Raw genomic sequence first — 23,179 nt, 5'->3', positions numbered from 1 at the left:
GAGACTCAAGCACTTGTTGCATGAAATTAGACCAAGTGGTGAAATTTAACCCATTAAAACGTGTCTTATCCATGAAGGAACTCTTAGCCGTTGCAACAGGAGTGGTAGTACTCGGAGATGGATAGTGTGAAAAAGTGTAATGGGGGTAGGATGGGGGAGTGGAATACACTTCGGAATGGGCCCCAAAGTGCCCACCAAGCATGCGGATAGTGTGCAAGGTGGATCCATAGGTAGGGATGGGCTGACTAGGCATGGGCATGGTAGCCACATGAGGAACCCAAGGAGGTGGAATGGGAACACGGGGAGCAAAAGATGGGAACCCCTGCGTAGGTGTAACCCAAGGAGAGTGTGAAGACGCACCATAAGCTGAGGATGGAAACCCCTGCGTTTGAGTGGTCATGTGAGATGTGACGCTGGTGAGAGTGAGGGGAATGCCCATCACAGTCGACCCAAGAGTTATGGTTGTGCTCATTTGCTGAAAGGTGAGAGGCAATGTGTTAAAGGGTGGCATTTTCCCTAACGAAGTACCATGGTGCAAAAAGGTAGAGAATGGGATGGATAAGGAAAAGGTGATGGGAGCGGAGAGGAAAGATCCAACCTCTAGGGTGTGTGATGCAAATGTGGAGTGTAATCCAAGGTTTTGGAAAGATGATGAGAGGTGATCAAGGTGTGATATAGAAGAGGGTGGGATGAAAGGGAAGTGAGAAGTGTGTGTGATATGCTCAAATGAAACATAAGTTGTAGATGTATCTGAATTTCGTCTGCTTCTGAGCCTCTTCTATTGAAGTTCACATACACAAAGCCATCCGGATCCTGTACCTCAAAAGAAAAAACGGACAAGGGTTTTGATTCATGCAACACAAAAGAATTGTACAAACCTGACATTGGACCTAACTGAGATGATGAAGATGGATCGCTAGACATTCTGAATGCCGTATGCCGTCCATGATCAGAGAGGTGGCCAGCCTCACCAACCGGTCTGGATATAGTAGCAGAACTGGTAAGAGGGGTGTAAACATCACCGTACCTGTTGCAATAGTACTCCTCAAAGTCCGCTGTCATGTTACTGAAATCTGGTAAAGGTGAAGTGTCGTCGTCCTCACCCAATCCATAATGTCGTCTTAGGGCCACCAATGATGGAGAAGCTTGATAAGACATTATAGGAATTGGAGAAGAAGGTGTCTAGGACATTGTGATTCGGTTATACATCGTATTGTGTGCCTCGCACAAAGACTAGCTCTCCACAATATCCGCAGGATACTCTTTACAAGAGCACCGGCTCTGATACCATGTGACGAAAACTGCTAGGATTTACACTAAGGACACACAGAGTATATGACCACGACAGAAACACAAAGAGACAGACACCGATACAAATACAAGGCAAAACTCAAATCCTAAGCGCAAAACTCAAAACTCAAACAAAGAAACTCAAACACAAACAGAAGAAGGGAAAGAGAGAACACAACTCTGAAGTGAATGAATGCTGTAAATGAATGTAAGAGTGTACAGTGTGCTCAAGGGCAGGGCAATGTCGGAGTGTGACATCCATCGGAGACGGATCCCAAGTCTGTGACCACCAGTCGGAGTGTAGGAGTGCTGAATAGTGAATGGCAGCAGACTGGTCACCAAAACACAGCAGTCTGGAGGCTGGAAACTGGTAAACGCAACAATGTACCACCGATCGTAAGCTGGAAACTGTGCACAATCTGCTGTAAACAGCAAGCTGAAACAGCGTCTGATTGGCTGGCGATGACTGGATGATCAGATCGCAGCAAATAATGATGTCGCCAGTAGCTGACATCAGCATGGATGAAGGCACCAGCAACAAGAGCAAACACGGATGGAGTGGCAGCAATCTTGAGGGCTGGACAACCACGTGGGAGGAGATTGATGGCTGAAATCTGCACGTGGAGTGAGAAACCTGCACAGACAGGATAAGGTTGAATGGAAGCAGCCTGTCTATTTATAGATGTGGAAGGGTGGCCCAAAAATTAGGGGTTCCACTGAACTCTCTCGAACCACTCCCCGTTTTAGGGTTTCCATTGAACTCTCTCGAACCGCTCCCCGTTTTAGGGTTTTACTCTAAAAGAGCATTTTTAGTGTGTTTTGGGGTTGTTTAAGAGGCTAATCAACAAGTAATGCATATGTTATGCTCAACAAAGGATATTATCCAATCTTTCTTACTTCGTGTTACATAGGCACAAGATTAGCTTTGGCACATGTAGTCTATAATTTCCAAGGCTCATCTTGTGGGGACTCTACTCTATGAGCTCCCTCTAGAGCTTGATGGAATAGCCAATGCTTTGCACTCCCAAACATCATTGATGCCAATCAGTTTTTTACATATGTCCTCAATGCTACTTGAGCATAAGGCATCATTGAAATTACAAGAGAGTCTTCCATCTCTGTATGGTGGCCATGATGAGGTATTAGTGACTTCAAAGAGGGGTGACTAGGAGAAGCCGAAGGGCCACTACTAGCATCATGGTAAGAAGGGACATTTGCACCAAGATTTTGAGTTAGTGGCTTCGAGGAAGAAGAAGAATAAAGTAGTAGCAACAGGATATGGACTCTTCCAACAAGTCATCCTCATCCTTCTCAACTTTGACTCAAATCCTCCAACCAAGGCAATGGCCAAGGTGCGAAAGCATTCATCTTAAGAGAAGGGGAAGGGCCTGGCTGCCCCTCCCTTTGCTGCTTTCTAGTGTTGGGTGTAAAGGCCCTTACACTACTCCCCCGCGCACGCGCGCGTGTGTGTGTGTGTATGTGTGTATTACTTTACACATGTAAACACACCCTTATGCGTATAAGTGTATTGTACCCTAAGTATAAATACATTCTTTTATTCTTTTTGTGTACCACACTGATACACACCTATCCGTCGACTCTCACTCTCACTCATTGTTCACTCAACTACTGCTGCATCTCGATCCATGACCATATTTTGTTTGCTTCCACACGCACTCATCAAACTCATATCAGAGCACGGGAATCAATGCAGGCAGCAATGACCAATGGATAGGCAGGTGTGACATTTCGTACCAAGCGACGAACAAGGCCTACAGGTGACAAGCACGTGGCAAGGGCCAAGACTAGTGACGTTTTCTACAGTCGACGACTGGAAACGACAGTTGCAAGTCACAAATTGCAACCGGCGAGGCTTGTCGAAGGCAAGCGAGTCAACATGAGCAATTCATACAAGTCAGGTCAACAGTTGACGGGCGACCAAACTGATCGTGACGAGTGATGGGCCAGGCGACTGCGCACAACGGTCCAAGCGACTACAGGCGACGGGCCAAGCAACAGGCGACAGCCAGGCAACTAACCTAGCAAACAAGGTCAACAATTTGACCTTTTTTTTTATTATTCATCTGTAATTTTTCTCCTCTTTCTCTATTGGATTCACACGTGCAAGCACAAAATGCAGATCTGTGCAAATTTACACTTGAAAATTTAGGGCTTCTCCTAGATTTGGTGCTGGACACGCATAACAATAACTATTGACCCAAAAATTGCAAACATTGGGTGTACATGTCTCAAAAATTTTGGGCCTTTTCATGTATAAGTGAAATTTTGCTCAGTTGAGCCAATTTCATTGAAATTTGTGCACTATTGGACCCCGAAATTTGAGGGTTTTGCATAATTTGTCAAATTTCTGCAACATTTGCCCATATTTGATACTCGAGAGAATGTATCGATGCAATCAGGGCAAATTCACTGCAAAAATTTTGGGGTTTTTCGCATTTGTGATGCACTGAGTCGATTTGAGCTTTGACAGTGAAATTTGCAATAGATTCACTGCTGAGTGGGAGAAATTTAAACTTGGGATGTTTCAAATTATCCAAAAGAGCAACTTCTCTCGGTATATGTATTGTTGAATGCTCATTATGCAATGAAACAATGGTATATACAGCACTTGGGCTATTGCATTTGGGCATTATGGTGATGTATTACTGAAGTGGGAGCTGTCATTAATGCAAATGTATCAGATTTGATTCGTGTATATGTTGTAATCAATACTTGAGACTGAAATTGCAGCAAAACATTTACTTCTTGGACACCTTGGAAATACAAGTGTGTATACTTGCTGTTACATTCCGCAACTTTGCTAATTGGCTGAAAGTATTCAGCATTTTATTGCAGTCTTTTATTGCTAAAGATCACTGGCAATGCATCTACATCTAATACAAAGAATCTCTTTGAGATTCGTAAATTTCATGGCAATGGCTTTGATCTTTGGAAAGATCGTATGTAGGGTATACTCTTTCTAAAGGATTGTGATGATGCCTTGGCAGAACATAAGCCTCTTGCTTTGTCAGATGAGTTTTTGACTAAAATGAATAAAATGGCCATTACTTACATTAAAATGGCTGTCACAGATGATATCTTGGTTGATATCAAGGGACTTGCTACTGCCTATGGAGTTTGGGAGAAACTCAAGGTTACGTATGAGAATACAACTCCTCTCAATTAGGTACATCTCATGCAAAAGTTGGTAAACTTGAAGATTGATGAGTCTAAGCCTGCCTCAGAGCATTTGAATGCTTTCACTAGTATTTTGAGTCAATTACAATATGCAAGTTTGCCAGCTTTTCATCCTAAATTGAGTGCTATCTTTTTACTCATGACTTTACCCAATCTATGGGAAGCATTGGTTGTATCATTGAGCACCAACCCCAACTTGACATTTGATGGTGTGCGTGGTTCTATTCTCAATAAAGAGATTAGATGCAAGGCAAGTGGGAAAAACAGTGGAAGAACTGAAAAAAGGTCAAATGCTACAAATAAAAACAACTCACAGCAAAAGCAAGAAAAAACAGCAAGATGTCACTTGTTATTAGTGTGGTCGCAAAGGGCATAAAAAGTCCAATTGCAAGTACTTTAAAAAGGAACAAAAACGCAAGAAGCAAGTTAATGCAAAAGGTAAAAAGAATGAGAAGGATGGCAGCTCTACCCCTAAAGAAACAGAAAAAGTAAATGTGGTATCTAATGTTGTTATTGAGGAGATAGAAGAAGATAAAGATGTTGATTTTCTGGTTGCATCTTCAGATCCACATACTATGACAGTGGAGGGCATGTGTATCACTAAAAGCGATGTGATGGATGCTTTATTGTCAACTCATGATGGTTTGTCACAATCGTGGATTGTTGACAGTGATGCTTCATTTCATGTAACTCTATCCTTGGAGTGTTTTTCTTCTTATACAAAAGGTAATCTTGGGAAAGTCTATCTAGGCAACAACCATGCATGTGATATTAAAGGAATGGACATCATACACTTGGCTTTTGAAAATGGTCAAGAATTGATCCTTCATGATGTTAGGTATATACCTGGCATTAAGAAGAGTTTACTTTCTGTTGGGCAACTAGACAACAGAGATTATTTCACTACTTTTGGTGGTGGGATGTGAAAGATACAGAAAGGGTCTATGCTAGTCACTAGAGGTGGTAAAAGGGAAATTCTATATTATCTCTACTACAAGGTACTTCCTGGAAAGTTTGTTGCAGTTGCTGAAGTACAATCACACATGGAGTTATGGCACAAGCGTCTTGGACACATGAGCGAAAAGGGTTTGCAGACACTTTCTTCACTTAAAAGAGTTTATGTGAAAAACTCAAAGGCTGACCTATTGTGATGATTGTGTTTTGGGAAAACATGTAAAGAATTCATACTCTCATGGAGCCTCTAGGAAGGCATGTAGATTGGATTTAGTTCATTCTGTTGTATGCACCATGCCAATAACAACTCATAGTGGTTTTCGTTATTTTGTGTCTTTTACTGATGACCATTCTAGAAAGCTACGAATTTACTTGCTTAAGCAGAAAAGTAAGGCATTGGACGCTTTTAAAAGGTTTTATACATTTGTTAGTACTCAAAAGGGTTTAAAATTTAAATGCATAAGAACTATAACACGAGAGAGTATGTATCTAAAGGATTCAATAAGTTTTGTAATGTCAATGGGATTAAACAGGAGCTTACATCTCCTTACAATTCATCATCTAATAGTGTGGCTAAGTAAATGAATCGTACGTTATGTGAGAAGATTCGGTGCATGCTGTCCACAGCTAATCTCTCACAATCGTTTTGGGGAGAGGCACTTAAAACCATGGTGCATATTTGCAACTGATCTCCACATCATACACTTGAAAGTGGCATCCATAAAGAGGTTTGGTCTGGCAAACCTGCTTCATATGACCACTTAAGGGTCTTTGGCTGCGAATGCTATGTACATGTACCTGTTGATGGGAGAACCAAACTTGACATGAAATCCTATAGAGGCATCTTCATGGATTATGGAGATGAAGGTGAAATAGGCTATAGAGTTTGGGTTCCAAGCATAAAAAAGGTGCTACGCAGCCAGGATATGGTATTAAATGAGTCAAAGCTGCTGAAAAATGTCATATCTAATGACTTAGACAAAAAGAAAGTGAAATTTCAACATGATCAACCACTTTGACAGCCATTAACCACTAAAAATTCAGCTCCATTTGATGTTGGTTATGATAACCAATGTATCATCATTGAGCTAGATGAAAATGGGTATCAAAGGTATGCTGAAAACCAGCTTAGACAACAAGATCAGCATGCTGAAAATGAATTACAGCAGCCTGAAAATGTATTACAGACAACAGGAAAGCTATTCCTAACAAATGGGTCTATAAAATCAAGTGTGTGGATGGCAAACCAAAATACAAATCCGAGCTTGTGGCTAAGGTCTATACACAGAAAGAGGGGATTGACTTTCATGAAATCTTTTCACCTGTTGTCAAAATGACCACTCTTCACGTATTCTTTGCTATTGTAGCATCTATGGATCTTGAACTTGATCAAATGGATGTTAAAATTGCATTCCTACATGGTGACTTGGAAGAAGAGCTATACATGAAGCACCCAGAAGGCTTTGTTATACAAGGAAAGGAGCATTTGGTATGTAAGCTTCAGAGAAGCTTGTATGGTTTAAAACAGGCTCCCAGACAATGGTATAAAAAGTTTGTACCTTCATGCTCTCACATGGGTTTAAAAGAAGTAATGCAGATCATTGCTTATATATCAAGAAGGCTGATGATGGAAGCCTTATTTTACTTGTGCTTTATGTGGATGATATGCTTATTGCTGGTAAGCATAAAAGCTAGGTTAATGCATTGAAAAAACAGCTGAATTCAGTCTTTTCCATTAAGGACTTGGATGCAACTGAACACATTTTGAGCATGCATGTGATGAGAGATAGAAAGCAACAACTCTTGTTTCTCTCACAAGAAAAGTATATCAGCAAAGTACTTGATCGTTTTTCTATGGGGATGCTAAGCCACTTGGTGTTTCTTTACCACCATATCTTAAGCTTAGCAAAGCAGATTGCCCAAAAGATGATAAAGCAACCAGCTCTATGAAGGGTGTTCTTTATGCTTCAGCTTGTGGTTCACTCATGTATGCTATGGTTGCCACTAGACCTAACATTGCTCATGCAGTGGGAGTTGTGAGCAGGTTTATGTCAAATCCTGGCAAAGCACATTGGGAAGCAGTGAAATGCATCTTACGATACCTTAAGGGCGCACAAAGAAAATGTATTTGCTATGGAAAGGGTACGCTAGATCTGCAGGGATATTGTGATGCAAACATAGTGGGTGACTTGGATACTCACAAGTCTACTAGTACTAAGAAGTAGGTACATATTTATATTGATTGATGGGGCAATTTCTTGGTGCTCTAGATTGCAAAAAATAGTAGCACTTTCTACCGCTAAGGCTGAATATATTTCAGCCACTGAAGCTTCGAAAGCAGCTGTCTGGCTTGGTCGTTTGGTGGTCAAGGATTTTGGACTACTCACCAAAACACCTTTACTTGGATGTGATAGCCAGAGTGTTGTATGCCTGGCTAAGAATGCCATGTTTCATGCACGTACCAAACATATTGATGTTCGGTATCATTTCATCAAACAGGTTCTTGATGATGGTCTAGTCACACTGACTAAGATCAAAATATAGGATAACCCTACAGATGTTCTCACTAAAAGTCTTGCAAAGGCTCAACATCAGCATTGCATTCGACTAGTGGAAGTTGGTTAAAGGTTTGCTTAGGACCTTTAAGTGGAAGGTTGTTGGCTGTAAAGGCCTTTATGCTACTCCCGTGTATCTATGATCACTTTATACATGTGAACACACCCTTGCGGGTGTAAGTGTACCGTACCCCAAGTATAAATACATTCTTTTATTCTTTGTGTGTACCACACTGGTACACACCTATCCGTCGACTCTCTCTCTAACTCACTGTTCACTCAACTACTGCTGCACCTCGATCCACGAGCATATTGTGTTTGCTTCCGCTCGCACTCATTATCTAGTGGGGGTGATGCATTCATCCCTCAAAACTCTCCAATGCCAAAAAGGGAGTGTGAGAGGATGGTGAGGTGGAATAGGTAAGCATCAGTGAAAGTCTTGGTAGGTTTTGAAATCTTGGAGTTGGGATTTACATTCAAGTTTACAATGGGCAGTTTCTTTATAGAGAGCGGGATTGGCTCCTCATCCATCACATGAGGAGATGCTTTGGTAGTCTCGGTAAAGGTGGAGAATCCACGGTAAAGTATGCTCAAAGGCATTGCTGACAGGATAGTCACATATGCTCTTGTGAGGCATTGTTGATAGACATTGAGAGCTACTATGATTCTTCTCTGTTTTCCACAGTTGGTATGATCACATCCTCTCTGAAGAACTTTGGTGGTGGCTTGCACACCCACCACTGTGGTATCCATGGTCCTATTTGAGTGTCAGTGTTGTACTATGATGAGTCATTATCATTGTATCATTGTGTTGTCCCAAATCACCTATAATTTGAGAGAGGGTGTTAGAAAAGTTGTGGGCTAGGCTGAGAGAGGTTGTTGAAATGCTTAAAACATAATTCGAAATACAGTAGCTTTGTGAGTTGTGTGAAAAGAAATACATTAAATATTCCACTGGCATGAACATACAGAACAGCAATAAATATTAGTGATATTCTTAATCGCTTACAACATAGCTACAAGGATCTGCAAACCTGTGAAGTTGTTGATGGTTGCATAGGAGGAGCACTCGCAGCTGGCCTTTGTGCTGGAAGCGGCATTCTTGCATTGTTTACCTATTAACATAAACAGACGGAGATAAAAGATGCCTGAGCTTTCAGTTAATGTAATATCTACAAAAAATAAGATACAAAGAGGTCTGATGATTCACAATTTGATGAAATTACAAGTACAATTCAACACCATTCAACAGGAAAAAATCTCTATTACATCTATTCAAACACATCTATAGAAGCTGATAACTACTTACTCTAAAACATCTAGTTATTAGGAAAAGCAATAATATAATTTATGAAGCATATGCTCTGACTTGGTGGCTCACACGCTTGGTAGCAAACTCATTGTATCCTGCTACTTATAATTTTCATCCTTCATGACTTATCTGCATAGTTCATACTATATGGGGTAAATTTGAGTTGGGCCTTGAAATTCATATATAATATAAATGCACTACTTTTTAACTGTCATGCATAAAAAATGGCACATGGACAGGATAAAGTCAAATATATGTTGCTATCAACAATTAGAAAATGTAGTTTTCCTGCTTTGAAGTTGTGAGAGAGTTTCAACCTACAAACCATAGAGAACGAATGGCTGGTTAATATTATTGAAGAGACTATGGTCAACTTTCATAAAAATCAGCAATTAACACACCTCAGTGTCCCAAGGCACTCAAATGTCCAAGGAGAGAACAAGTATTAACTGATCTACACTCTTGAAATAAGGATTTCTGCTAAGTATATCTCCACTATTAGAGCGACTAGGCACATAATAATACGGCCTTACTGCTGAAAGTGCTCACTTGGCACCAAGCTTGGGTGGTCACTCAGCTATGCATTGGGCATAGTCTATAGCCACATGAGTGCATGTCCAAGAATCAGAGACCGTCCAACACCCACTCTCTCCCGTGGGAATGGACTGAGGGGGAGTGTTGAGAATGTTGTCATCCAAGAACAGATCCTGAGTGCAGTGAACTACCAATGTCAATGCAGAAGGATGTTGTAGGGGTGAGAGAGAGCTGTAAATAGAAACATGCAGCAGTCCAAAGAGGACAGATGCTGTGCAGGCAGTCATCGCAGCGGCAGGAACCAGCAAGGCAGTACCATCTATTCAAATCGCAGTGGCTGGAAGATGGGGAAAGGGATGGAACAGTCCATAGAGCAGCTGAAGAGGAAAATACAGGTGTGGGAGACTGCTGGCAGCAAACGCGGGGTTAGAAGGACCCAAACACTGGGCAGGGGACTGGATGGCACCTCCTAGAGATGAGCAGCAGCTAAAGGAGCAGGGCGGTAATAGCCAAGGGCTGGGCAGCAACTGGAATAACAAGGAGATGATTAAGATAATGAAAGTGGAGAGCTGGCACTGCAGACAGAAGGGGATGAAAGTGGCAGCACAACTGACTTCCCCTTCTATATATCATTTTGAGGCAATTTTCCTACGGAGAAGTCTCACGTATGAGGTAAATTGAATTGCTTTTTGGAATTGATTTAAGAGCCAAGAAAACGCCAGAAAAATATGATTAATTGAAATGGCAATTTTAGGTGGCTCAACAAGTGCTTCCACCACTTTAATGCCCATCTCAAGTAACTACACAGCTGGAACCAATTTAAAACTCATATAACAGTCATTGGAGCATTGCATCTTAGGAAAAATTAAGTGTGTCTGTGTTGAAATAAAAGGGTCCATATCTTGGACAAATTGACTCTTGAGACCTCTAATTTAGCTGGTTTCATTATGATTCATTGTTTCTTGATGTTCACACCACTGAACAAATCTGTGAATGGAGCTGACATACCATAAAACCCATCGAAGTGCATACTGTAAAAGAGCAGTCTCTGATATGACTCCCAATCACAGAATCCATGTTTTAAACACCATCAGCTTGGATTTGAGTCACTAGATGGACCATGGCCATTGTCCCCACATTACATATCTTTTAGTAGTCAGTTACTGCCCGTACAAGCTGGGTCACCAATGGCTCTTATCCCCAATTAGACTTCTATAGTCAGCTCCAAATGGTGCAACTCTAAGATGGGATACCATCAGCAGTCAAGTATTGATTAGGAAAGCAAGCAAGATCATTGGAGAAATCTAAAAGGACGTAAGATGGGATACCATCAGCAGTAATGTATCAATTTGGAAAGTAAGCTCGCTCATTGGAGAAATCTATAAGGACGTACAAAGAGGATCACCGAGAGGTTTCCTTTGTATTTCAAAGCTAGACCATGTTTTCCTGTAAAAAAGGAGTGGTATAATTATCATCCGGTTGTAATATTCTGAACCCTTTCGGAAAAGCTCATGCACCTTTGGAAATTTCAACTAACACAAAAAAGCCCCCAAGTTATATCAAATTTAGTTGCAACTTGCAGGAGTCACTTTAAGCCTTAAGGATCATCTAAATATTCTGTGATTTCAGTAACTTTGCAGAGGATATTCTTTAGGCAAACAAACAGGTTAGTGACAAGCAGCTACCTGCACAGTTTTATATGCTTATATGCAAATGTAAATTCATTTCTATGACCATATCTCTCAAATTTATATTTCTAATCATTATCCAACAATGCAAGGCCAGCATACCGCAGTAGAGGTGACAAACTGACAAAGAGCACATTTGACTGATTGAGCCCCAAACGGATACATCAACATGGTACCACAACCTCCACAGTTAACATGAGCAACTTGGTTGGCTGAAAAGTTGTGTACAAGACATGTTAGCAAGAATAAGAATTACATAATCAGCATTTTGAGATATCAAAGTTTACATTTTAAACTCGACATTTATATATTTATGTTGTGTAAGTATCTACCTTCCATTGCAAGGTTAACAGTGTGGCAACATGAGCAATGCACACTTGTTGCACCACGAACATACATCAATAATGTATGACAGCCACCACAGATCAGTTGAGCCATCTCTGTCCCTGCTTCAATATGTCTTGACTGTTAGGAAAGCATATTTCACTCAACATGCTAAGAAAAGGTCTCTCAATAGTACTGAACCTGAGCGCTTGCCACCCATGTAACAAGATTCGTATGCAGAAATTTCCCTTACAATTGCTTGGAAAAAGATCAAAATTTTACCAAAGATAAAGGAATACCAATAAGAAATGCATGCACATTCAAGTAATTTCCTGCTTTCAAATGTAAATTAAATAGATTGAGCTGCAGAAATTTAAGAGGGTAGAAAATATAAAGAGAGATCTACAATACAAGGTGCATTTTCTTTGCCCCCTTTTTGCCCAAAAGATCCCACCCAAAAGAGACCAAGGGTGCCATGAAGGGCTGCCCCAAGACCTACCATGATCACACAGGCACTGGATATCTTCCTTCGAGCAGCCCAAGTTAATGGGTCTTAAGATTTTTCTTTTCTCTTTTTCCTTTTCAAGGCTTTAAATTGTCAAAGAGCGTCCTTCGTAAAGAACAGTTAGGAGGCAAGGGTGTCAATAGCATCCCCCACAAAGAACAATTATGAGGCAAGGGTGTCAATGATGAGATAAAGGGCATGCTGCCATCTATGATTGCTCAATGTGTGACTTTTGCAAATCGGCATCCGAGCCAATCACTCTTCGATGAAAGGGTTTTCACAGGAGGGATGCTTACTCACATAAGTTTTCATCATGTCCATGTGTCAAGAAAAGTGAGGGGACGGTATGCCGTCATACCATATCAAAGAGAGGATAGGGTTTGTAAGTAGAAACACAGAGAGTATTGTGCACAGCATGTGAGAGAGTGCAATGGAAGAAGGAACAAGAATAGAAAGAGAGAGAGAGAGAGAGAGAGAGAAAATCTGCAAGAAAAGAAGAAAAGAAATCTACACTCAACAATGAAAGAATGCCAAATACAAGAAGAGGACTGATCAGTCCCTGTATGCAGCCCACAGTGTCAGTGAGGGCACCAAATCAGGCTGATGATAATGGCAACATTGGAGACAAAGGAGAGGACCAAAGTTGGAGTGTGCACCTACCAAGTGGAAGACAAAAGAATGCCAAGGACCAGCCAACTGGGGGCTATATATGGCCAAACACCTAAAAAACTGGCCAACTTGCACCTAAGGGCCCAAAATATGGGCCAACCAGCATTTAATGCTCATCCAACTGCATTAAATGCATCACAAATAACGACGCAGCAGAAAAAATCCATATAGGGATGGATAAAATCCGCCAAGTGATGGCAAACTAATAAATGTAACTACTCAGGAAATGCACAAAGAAACCCAACTAGAGGAGAAAATGCACACAGAAACCCAACTCAAGGAGAAAATGTACAAAAAGGCAAAGAAATCGCTGCTCTAGAATGAGCTCTCTTCTCCGTCAAAACACGTGATGGACAAGTCAGAGCTCCTAAAGTCCTTGTCTAACTCATATTGAGACTCATAGGTAGGAGATGACAAGGCATGACAATCATGACTGCTAACACCCTAAAACCAATCTTCCTTCCATGGATGGATGGTAATTCCCTGATTACAACTTAGTTACAACAACAATTACAAAAATGAGAAATGCAAGTTAACTCACAATCTTCAACAATGGGCGCCTTGTTGGCCCCAAAACTAGTGCCTCTTTTGGTATTTCCTTAGCGTAATTGAAGAAGAAGTTGATGTGCAATGGGATTTTCCTACTCCCTTTCAGTATTCCAACTCCCCCTACTGTCCAAAATGACCAACAAGTTTTCAATCTGATTTGCCCCTTGATTTGGGCACTCATTGGCCTTCACCCACTTTGATGGAGATGGAAAATACCCCAAATTCATTGATTTGCTGGTCCCTCCACTTGAATTTGACTCAAAACAGCTTCAGCATTGTTGAATCCAAGTCTTGGAGCTTCCAGTTTCTAGCATGTTTCCCAAGGCTGCTGCTAAACCGTAATATGGCAAAACTTGCTCATGCAAGCGGGAAAACGTTTTAAGGGCTGGTGGAGTCTATTCTAGCCATTGTGAGAGAGAAGGAAGGCTGTTGGAGAGCAAGGAGAGGTTGTTGATGTGATTTGCAGCCACTAGGGATCAGTCCTATAGCATATGCCAACAGTTTGGAGCCCTCTAGGAGCAAGTGACAGCAGCCCAACGTCCTTTTGGTGCAGATGATAGCATATAGAAGGGGGCAGCAGTCCGTCTGGTGGTCCTAAGTTGTAGATGGTAGCTCCCATGGTTGTTTGACAGGGCAGCAACAGTAAATGACTGATTTCTTCAGTTCTTCACGAAGATAGTCGGAAATTTCTCTCTCTTCAACATTCTCTCTCATCTCCCAACGTTTCTACAGCCTTGCCCCGAAGATTACAGCATTGAGATCATTGGAGGCAAAGAAATTTCAGATTTCTCTACTGTAAACTATAATCTGCAGTGTGATAGCCTTCTAATTTCATTTTCAGCATTATCCATCCTATTAAATATTAATTTTCGGTCTATAAATCTTGAAAATTAATCTAATAATTTTCGGTGTCCAACAAAATAATCTACCTGGCCAATAATTAATTGGCTAGGCAACTTCTATTCCCAAGTGTCTTTGCGTCATCTTTGACTATTAGATTGGCGTTAAGTACCATTAAAGGTCACTTCTCTAATGTCGCCAACTAACACTTATGGCCAAATGAATGACCTAGGCCAACAACTGCCACCAGATACCACCAAGTACCTATGTAGCATAGCTTATGGCAACTTTTGCCTTTGACATCCCGTGATTTCCTCAGATCCCGAACTCGAAAATTTACTCTAATCCCAATTATACCATACATGTGCAACATTTACTTAACCATGTGATTAAAAATTAATCCACATATTAAGTGAGGTTTCAAAAATGCATGTCTTCATGACAGCCCTCCCCCTTAAAGTCCTTGGAATCATCCTCAATTGCACTACCAAATGCATCCAAAGCAAAATAGTGAACGGGAATTTCCACAAGCCATCATCGTTAACACAACATTGCGCACTACTGCTCAACCATTCCATATGCCCAACACATGCTGGAAATTACCAACCAACATCACATAACATGAGACTTATAAAGAATCTCAAAAACTTATCATGTGGCATGTCTATTTCTCATGAGGTCAACTCATTTGGAAAAACGAAACCATAGCATAGCATAAACCATGGCTAAAACATCAATGGCATCATAACATATGTTGTTGTCCACAAATCCAGCTGAATACCAATGTATATTAATGATCATACACTGAAACCAACATTTGTTAATCAGTCCCCAATGATCATTAATCAACGCAAATGTACAGTTTTAGAGCTGCAATGAAAACCATACCCATCTAAATACCACACATAGTGACTAGTACACTAAATAGTGATCTCCTGGCAAACAAATTGTCTGCTACAATGCCCTGAATGTATATTGATTACATTCGAGATCCACTACATTTAGAGCTATCCATCATTGAGAAGTGGAGGTAGCATCAAGTAATACTCTAGACCCCTACTCTGTTGAATCTAATTGAGCCCAAACTAAAGTCGGCTCTAACTGGAAAGCATCAAGGTTAAGTTGTAACAACTGAGAATGGTCTGCCAAGTCATCCTCCTCCATGCATTTAGCATCCATTGGTAAATAATTGTGAAACTTCATCAAGTACCTTTTGCAAACCTTACCCCATATCTTCTACTCTTTGTGTGTCAAAATCTGCTCTAATTTTCAGCTTTCTTTTTAGATTTACCATTTTTCTCAACCTTGGCCTCAGTGACATGTGGCTTGGCATCACTATCTTGGAATCTTGCATCCTTTACACACAACAATGTGTCGGCTGTAGTAGTAGTTTCTATAAGCTGAGATATATTGGAAACAGTGGACTTAATGCAAAAATCCCTGATACCCTTTGAAAACCACAAATATATTTCTCCACATGCTCATGGAGGGATACTGTGCAATAAGAAGTAACTAGCAATAATGCATTCCAAAACTTATTATTATATTGATCTGAGTTCTTTCAATCTTTGGAATTCAACCGATTCCAAGCTGACATAATGTCTACTTCAAAGATACTTGTCAACCAATTTGACGCAAACATTTGCTTGAACTAGACCCAAGTGGTAGGTGACTTCCCTTGAATAAGACATGTATACCACCACTGCAATGCATTTTCCTCAAAAATGTGGATGCCTTTTGTATCTTAGATGCCTCTATGAAGTTGCCTCCAGAGTAGGCTGCATCAAATTGTTGAATAAAAACAAGTGCTTTCAGCCTATCTTATATACCACTAAAAGATTCAAACTTCACACTTGCCACCTTCATCATAGTCTTTCAACGGACTTATGGGAATCAAGTTGTCACAAATAGACTGTTGCAAAAAGAGTGCATTTGCTATTTTTACATGATAACCAACACTATCAGATACTCCTACATAACCAGCACCAAATCCTTGTGCTCCAACAGTCCGTGGGGATGCAAATATGTATCCATATGGCCCACTTTGTGCCCCATGCATCATGTCTATGCTGTCATACATGGGATTAGGCATTTCAATATTAATTTTCAGTCTTTAAATCCTGAAAATTAATTTAATAATTATTTCGATGTCCAAAAAAATAATCTAACTAGCCAATAATTAAATTGGCTAGGCAACTTCTATTTTCGAGTGTCTCTGCGCCATCTTTGACCATCAAATTGGTGTTAGGTACCATTAAACGCCACTTCTCTAGTATCACCAACTGCCACTTATGGCCAAATGAATGATCTAGGCCAACAACTGCCACCAGATACCACCAAGTACCTATGCAACATAACTTATAGCAACATCAATGTCGATGAAGTCTATCGATGTAGACTACCAATGAAGAAGCTCCTCACAATATTAGGAAACCCCCTCTAAAACACTAGGGGCCAAGAAACCCACATCCACATCATGGAGATTATCCCCCCTAAAGGGGATGGGAGGATATGAGGGGATCACTGGAGGAGAGGGTGCAAGAGGGGAAGGAATCTGTGACAGGGATACTGCATAAGCATGAATGGGTGTGGCAATAGACAACTGCCGCAGTGGAAACCCCTACATAAAAGAAGGGAAATGGAGCCGGTAAAGCCCACTCTCCTACCAACCTATCGCAATAATTGCTCTTAAAGAAGAATCCGCAATACAAACGGCGTACTCAATGAAGACAATCCGGGTACCAAGCCTAGTAAGGCCATAAACTAAGAGGAGTGGAAAGCCCAAGTCCAAAACATAAAGGGCTTGCGAAAGGGAGCACGGCGCATGGTTGAAAAATAAAGACAAAATGCCAACACCACTAATAGGCACCAATACAATGTCACCAACAGTGATGGAGCCCCCAAAAGGACATAGATCATGCAACAAATCACCTATTGGAGTCATATGACTAGAAGCTCCGCTATCAACCAACCAAGGCCTCTCAAAAGACGAGGCAACCACTAAAGAAGGCTCCTCAAATGCAGCAATATGAGGAAACGCTAACTCATGGGTAGCCATTTAAGTAGAGATAGAAGGCTCGAATGTTTTAGCTCCATCCTTCACTTCCAGATGAAGGTGAGGGCACTTTTTCCACATTTCTCCTCTAGATGTGTCTTCTTTTCACAATATGGGCATTTAGTGTTATGTCCTGTTAGAATTTTGGTAATTCTAGGCAATGCCCAATGAATTTTGTGTGGTGCGGACACTGATTCAAGTGTCAGTGTAGTGTGTATATCTAGTGTCTTTAGACATTAAGATAGTGATACTAAGAACTACAATAAGTTAGCCTTACTCTAGTTAGTTGATGGAAGGTTGGTTAGGTCAAATCTACAACTGGCGGCTGGCCTTTTGGCTCTTTCCCTTGGTACTATCTCTTGTACTTTCATGACCAGGAACTACATCATGAACATGAGCTAAGTGGTGTCCATGGCAGGGACTAGCTTCTGTGTTGTGGAGGTGGTGGTGGCAGTTTGAGGTGTGAGAGTTGAAGGGAGGGGATGCAACGAGGCCTTGCCCTTTCTTGCAACAACTGGGGTTGCTTTAGTGCTTAGTCCACGACTCTGTACTAAGCATAGCACCCAGTTTGCCCACCCAACTGATTCTCTCAACTACCTGCAAGCTATTTTGGAAGAGCTGCCAGCTAAAGTGCTCAATTCGAACTCAGTTGTGTCTGCTGCCTAGCTATTAGTAGTCCACCACTCTGTACTAAGCATAGCACCCAGTTTGCCCACCCAACTGATTCTCTCAACTACCTGCAAGCTATTTTGTGCCAGCCTACACCACTAGTACCTGTCAGTCGCCCGACAATTGCGTAGGCCCTCTGCCTGCCACTGCTCCGCCACCCACCAGCAATCATCTAAGGCGTGAGCACTTTGTGGCTGCCACCCTGCAAACATGTCACCGCTTCTGTCTGCCACCAATGTGCCACTTCTGCCACCCGCATGTCGCTTCTGCAGCCACTGTCGCCATTGTGCAATATCACCAATGGCATCTTCTTGCTCTGTGGCAACACCGCCTGTATAGCGGTGTTTTTGCTGCAGTCCACAGTCTACACCCTACAGCACATCCTCTACAGCCAACATCACTGCCTGCGACACTGCTTGCACTGCTTGAGTTCCAACCACCTGTGCAACCACCATGCTGCCCGCCATTAGGTCTGACCAGAAGGTCCCAAATTCTATACACACATCCTGAGGTACGAACATTTGGGGCTTTTGAACAAATTAACCTCTTGCATGCGAATGGACAAGAAGGAAGTTGACATTGCACAATTTCAACTAGATTTGTGCAACAAATTTGGGGTTTTTCGCGGTGGAATCTCCGCCATGCACCCAAAAGCAGATTTCAGTTGCTCCTCCCTGTTGGCATGCATCCCAAGGTGTAATTCTGCAAAAATTCAAGCTGTACTTTGAAATTTCAAGAAGAAATTTGGGCCTTTTGCCTTGCACGCATTCCAAGGCAAGAAATCAATGGTATAACAGCATTTAATTGCTGTTACAATCGGATTGAGTAGAAAAATTTTGAACATTTTGAAAAAATAAATAAATTAGAATCAACATTAAATTCCTAGAATTTGTACTTTTGTGGGCACGCATTACGATGCGAGTGTATTACAACAATATACAACAATGCATTGCTGTTATTCTTGCGGCTGAGTACTGATTTGGGTGACATTGTGCAACTTTTGCATTTGTATGACACTTTGGCACTTGTTTGATAATCCCAAGGGATTTTTGGTACTTAGAGGAGTACACACACTATACTTCGGCATTGAAGTATTTCACTATAGATTTTTTATCATTACTAACATCATGGCACGTCAACAAAATAATGATCAAAGCAGCATCCTACGTGTTCTCACCAAGAGGACAAGCTTAATAGCTCCAACTACCAGTTGTGGAGTTTTATATCCCGTAACCTTCTTGTTGCAAAGGACTTGTGGGACTATTTTACAAGTGACTTACAGTGACCAAGAGGTCTCGCACCTCAAACACCTTAGCATTACGCTCGAGGACAGGTTGCTAGTGTTGCTCCTCCTCCTCCCCCTCCTATGGAGAATCAAACGAAATGGGATTCGAAGGAAATGGGATTCGAAGGATATATGCTCATGCACTTTCCTTGATAGCCATGTCAATAAAAAGGCCATTCTTGCACATTCGGTCTTGCAAGACCTCAAAATCAGCATGGGACATACTTGAGCGTATGTTTGCTACCCACAATGAGGCCAAGATTTCCTATCTTTGCACAGAGTTGACAAATGTAAACATGGATGAGGGTGATAGCATGACAGATCACCCATATACAAGATCTGCATGAGCAGTTGTTCAATGTTGAATTGGCGAACATCACACTAAACTATCTTCCAAAGCCATATCTTGGTTTTCACACCTCTTTGATATTGTCATTGAAGGGGGGGCGGGGGGTGGGTGCGTGGGAAAGCAACAACCCCTTACGTTTGTGGAGTTGGAAGACCTCTTGTTGCAAGAGGAGCAGACTCGGAAGAGTGTTGCGTTGTATTCAAGTGATGCGGCTATGCTTTCCAAGTTTAAAGGCAAGGGTAAAGCTAGGCAAAATGCAAAAAATCAACAAAAGGGTGATACTGGACAGCCATCAAACAAGGCTGTCCAAGACTCAGATAAGTCTAAAAAGAAGGGAAAATGCCATTATTGCAATAAACCCGATCACTATATTGATGAGTGCCAAAAGAGATTGGTCAAGGATGACGAAGGACTCCGGTTTGGTTGTCCAAGAGGCATCAGCCAAAAAATCAGTAAATGGTGATACTTCAACCGACGTGGTAGAGGAGAATCATGCATTTCTCACATGCAATTATGATTCTTCTATGGCTCATTCAGCATTTAATGCTGTTGAAATGCAACAAACATGGTATTTTGACAATGGTGCATCAAAGCACATCACTTTCAAAAAAGTGCTTGTTTACTTCTTTGCATTCAACCCTTGCTAGGAAGCACGTCACATGTGCTAACAGTAGCAATTATGATGTATGTGGCATTGGGACAGTCACTATTACTCTTGCAGATGGTTCTGACTTCATGCTTCTAGATGTACTATTTATGCCTAGCATTACAAAGATCTTGTTATCTATTTGCGTCAATAAGCATGGCTTTCACATAGTCTTTGAGGATGGCAAACATGTTGTCAAAGACAAAGAGATGGACTATGCACTCAAGCTATCCAGTACCTTGTACAAGGGTCTATTCTTGTTACACTTATGAGGACATACAACCTCATGATGCTCTCGCAATCACTAGTCTTACACCCACTATGCCGAATGCAGAGCTTTGGCATGCCTAGTATAGACATATGAGCTTTGGGAGTTTGATGACCCTTCAAAGATGTCGTATGGTAGATGCATGCAAGGGATGCACAAGTTTGCCTTCAAAAAGAATGATGCACTGTGTGCTGCCCGAAAAATGCAGCTTATTCACTCTGATGTTTGTGGTCCCATGAGGACATGTGCACTTGGTAGTCATATTTACTTTGTTACATTTCTTAACGACTACTTGAGGTATACATAGGTGTATGGGCTGAAGGCTATATCTGATGTGTTTATGCATTTTAAACATCTTGTGGCAAACCTTGAGGCTAAAACTAGTTTAAAAGTGCAGACACTTCACACAACTAGAGGGAGGGAGTACATATCTCATGCCTCTGAGATGTATTTATTGGATCATAGCATTACACATCAAGCCACTATTAGAATGACTCCTCAGCAAAATGGAGTTGCTGAATTTGCAGAAGCATTTACAAGCAAGGCAATTTACTCTATGGGTAATTTATATTAAGGATATGATCAATTCCAGCTTGCATTAGAAAGCCGAGATATCACTACCATGAAGACACCACTTGGATTGGTTAGAATGTGTACGCTTCCACAAGGAGCAACAAATTCAATGGCTCATATGATGAATGCTATACACAAAGTTTTGAGGGAGTATATTTCTCAATTGACCTAACCCTTTCTTGATGATGTGCCAATAAAAGGGTGTGATATCCATGAGAAGAATGAAGAGCTGAATGAGTAGAGATGTAGAAGATTTATGGTTGATCATTATGTTGATTGTGACAGGATTTTGAGCCGCCTTGAAGAAGTGCATTTTACTCTATCAAGAGAAAAGTCAATTTTTGGAGTGAAGGAAGTTTTAGTTGTTGGGCATATGAGTGGACCATATGTGAGAAAGCCCTCAGCAGTAAAGATTGATGCCATAAGCAAGATGCGGGAGACATGTTCGAATGTATCTGAGGTGAGAAGATTTTTGGGTGCATGTGTCTTTTACTTAATATGGATTCCACATTTTGCTCATGTGGCTGAAACTTTATATCAGCTTTTGGAGCAAAGGTCCTCAATGGACGGCAACGGCGGTATTCTCAAGTAAAAAGAGAGCTTTGGGATGTAGTGACAGCCCTTAAGTGTAATAGAGAGTATTTTATGGGAGCTCATGTTGTTGGGAATAAAGGGCCATCATGCCTTTTATATGTGCACGGGTGTGATGAACACACCCTTAGCATATTGTACTTGCATATATATATCTATCTAAAAACCTAAAGTGGTACACTCATCATTGTACCAAAAACGTGCTCACACTCTACACTGCTCTCTCTCTCTCTCTCTCTCTCTCTCTCTCTCTCTCTCTCTCTCTCTCTCTCTCTCTCTCTCTCTCTCTCTCTCTCTCTCTCTCTGTGTGTGTGTCTGTGTGCGCATACGACAGTCTGCCTCGATCGTACCCAATCGATTCTTACAAACTAGTATTAGAGCGTAAGGTCCTGCAAACGGTCATCAGGCTGAGGTAGAAAACCAAAGCTGGCAAGAGACAGCTCAAAGGCGAGCAGGAGAGTCGCAGGCACGCTCGTGTACTGAAGAGACAGTCGACCAGTGCAGACCTGAGGCAGTCAACTAGTCAGCAGCTAACGACGACTGCACGTGACGATTGACCAGCGTGGTCCAGCAGGCGACAACGTGACGAGCGTGGACCAGTGGGCGCGACGTCTGCAAGGACCAGCAACCAGGCACTAGCGGGCCGGGTAGCAGTCGAGAGGCATGCAAGCACCAAACACGCCACGCCAGCGACCAGACGTCAACGTGTGGTGTCACGGGACGCAGTCCGACAGGCGCCATGATGCAGGCAGGTCACACGACCTGCCCCACAAATCAACGGGGTCACAATTTTCAAAATTCTTCTTGAATTTTTTCACTGGCCTAACAAAGGGGTTCGCGCGTACAAGCACGAAAGGTAAAATGTGTGCACAAAAAGTTGGGGCTTTGCCAGATTGAGCACTGTTTCTGAAAAATTCAAGCATCTGCGTTGGAATTGTAGACATTGTGCACATTTGAATTGGGAATTTCGCCAAAATTGTTGAGATTTTGCTCATCTGAGTAAAATTTCTCAACATTTGACCCACAAAATTTGGGGCTTTTCCCTGATTTGGGGAATTTGATGCAAGACAAGCAAATCTGTCTCAAAAATTGCAAGAATTTGTGACATTTTGTTCCCAACATTTGGGGCCTTTAATGTACATGTGCAAATTGGGCTGAAATTTACCCAATTTCTCGACATTGATGCACATTGGCCCCGTGCAACTTGGGGTTTTTGCAGTTTGGGCAAAATTTGTGCAGCATTTGGTCATTTTATGTACATGCAGGTTGAATTCCGCGCAATTTGGACATCAACACTTGGTAAAATTGGGGGGTTTTGCTGAAAT

At 41.6% G+C, this 23,179-nt stretch overlaps 1 protein-coding gene across 2 annotated transcripts in view; it reads right to left on the bottom strand.

Annotated features, from left to right (window-relative positions):
• The window catches only part of LOC148024403 (protein LOL2-like), a 58,648-nt gene that overhangs the window by 7,920 nt on the left and 27,549 nt on the right, over positions 1–23,179 (bottom strand). For both annotated transcript variants that reach the window (XM_087694051.1, XM_087694052.1), the window contains exons 3-5: positions 11,864–11,977; positions 11,634–11,743; positions 9,032–9,112 (exon numbers count right to left, since the gene is read on the bottom strand). In XM_087694051.1, the coding sequence (XP_087550177.1) occupies positions 9,032–9,112; positions 11,634–11,743; positions 11,864–11,977 (305 nt within the window). The remainder of the gene's footprint in view (positions 1–9,031; positions 9,113–11,633; positions 11,744–11,863; positions 11,978–23,179) is intronic.

Source organism: Lygodium microphyllum, chromosome 15 (assembly GCF_053477565.2).
Source record: "Lygodium microphyllum isolate KBCC chromosome 15, Lygodium_microphyllum_v1.1.10, whole genome shotgun sequence".
NCBI lineage: Eukaryota > Viridiplantae > Streptophyta > Polypodiopsida > Schizaeales > Lygodiaceae > Lygodium > Lygodium microphyllum.
Note: the sequence above shows the minus strand (reverse complement) of the source record. Positions and strands in the feature narration are given on the sequence as shown.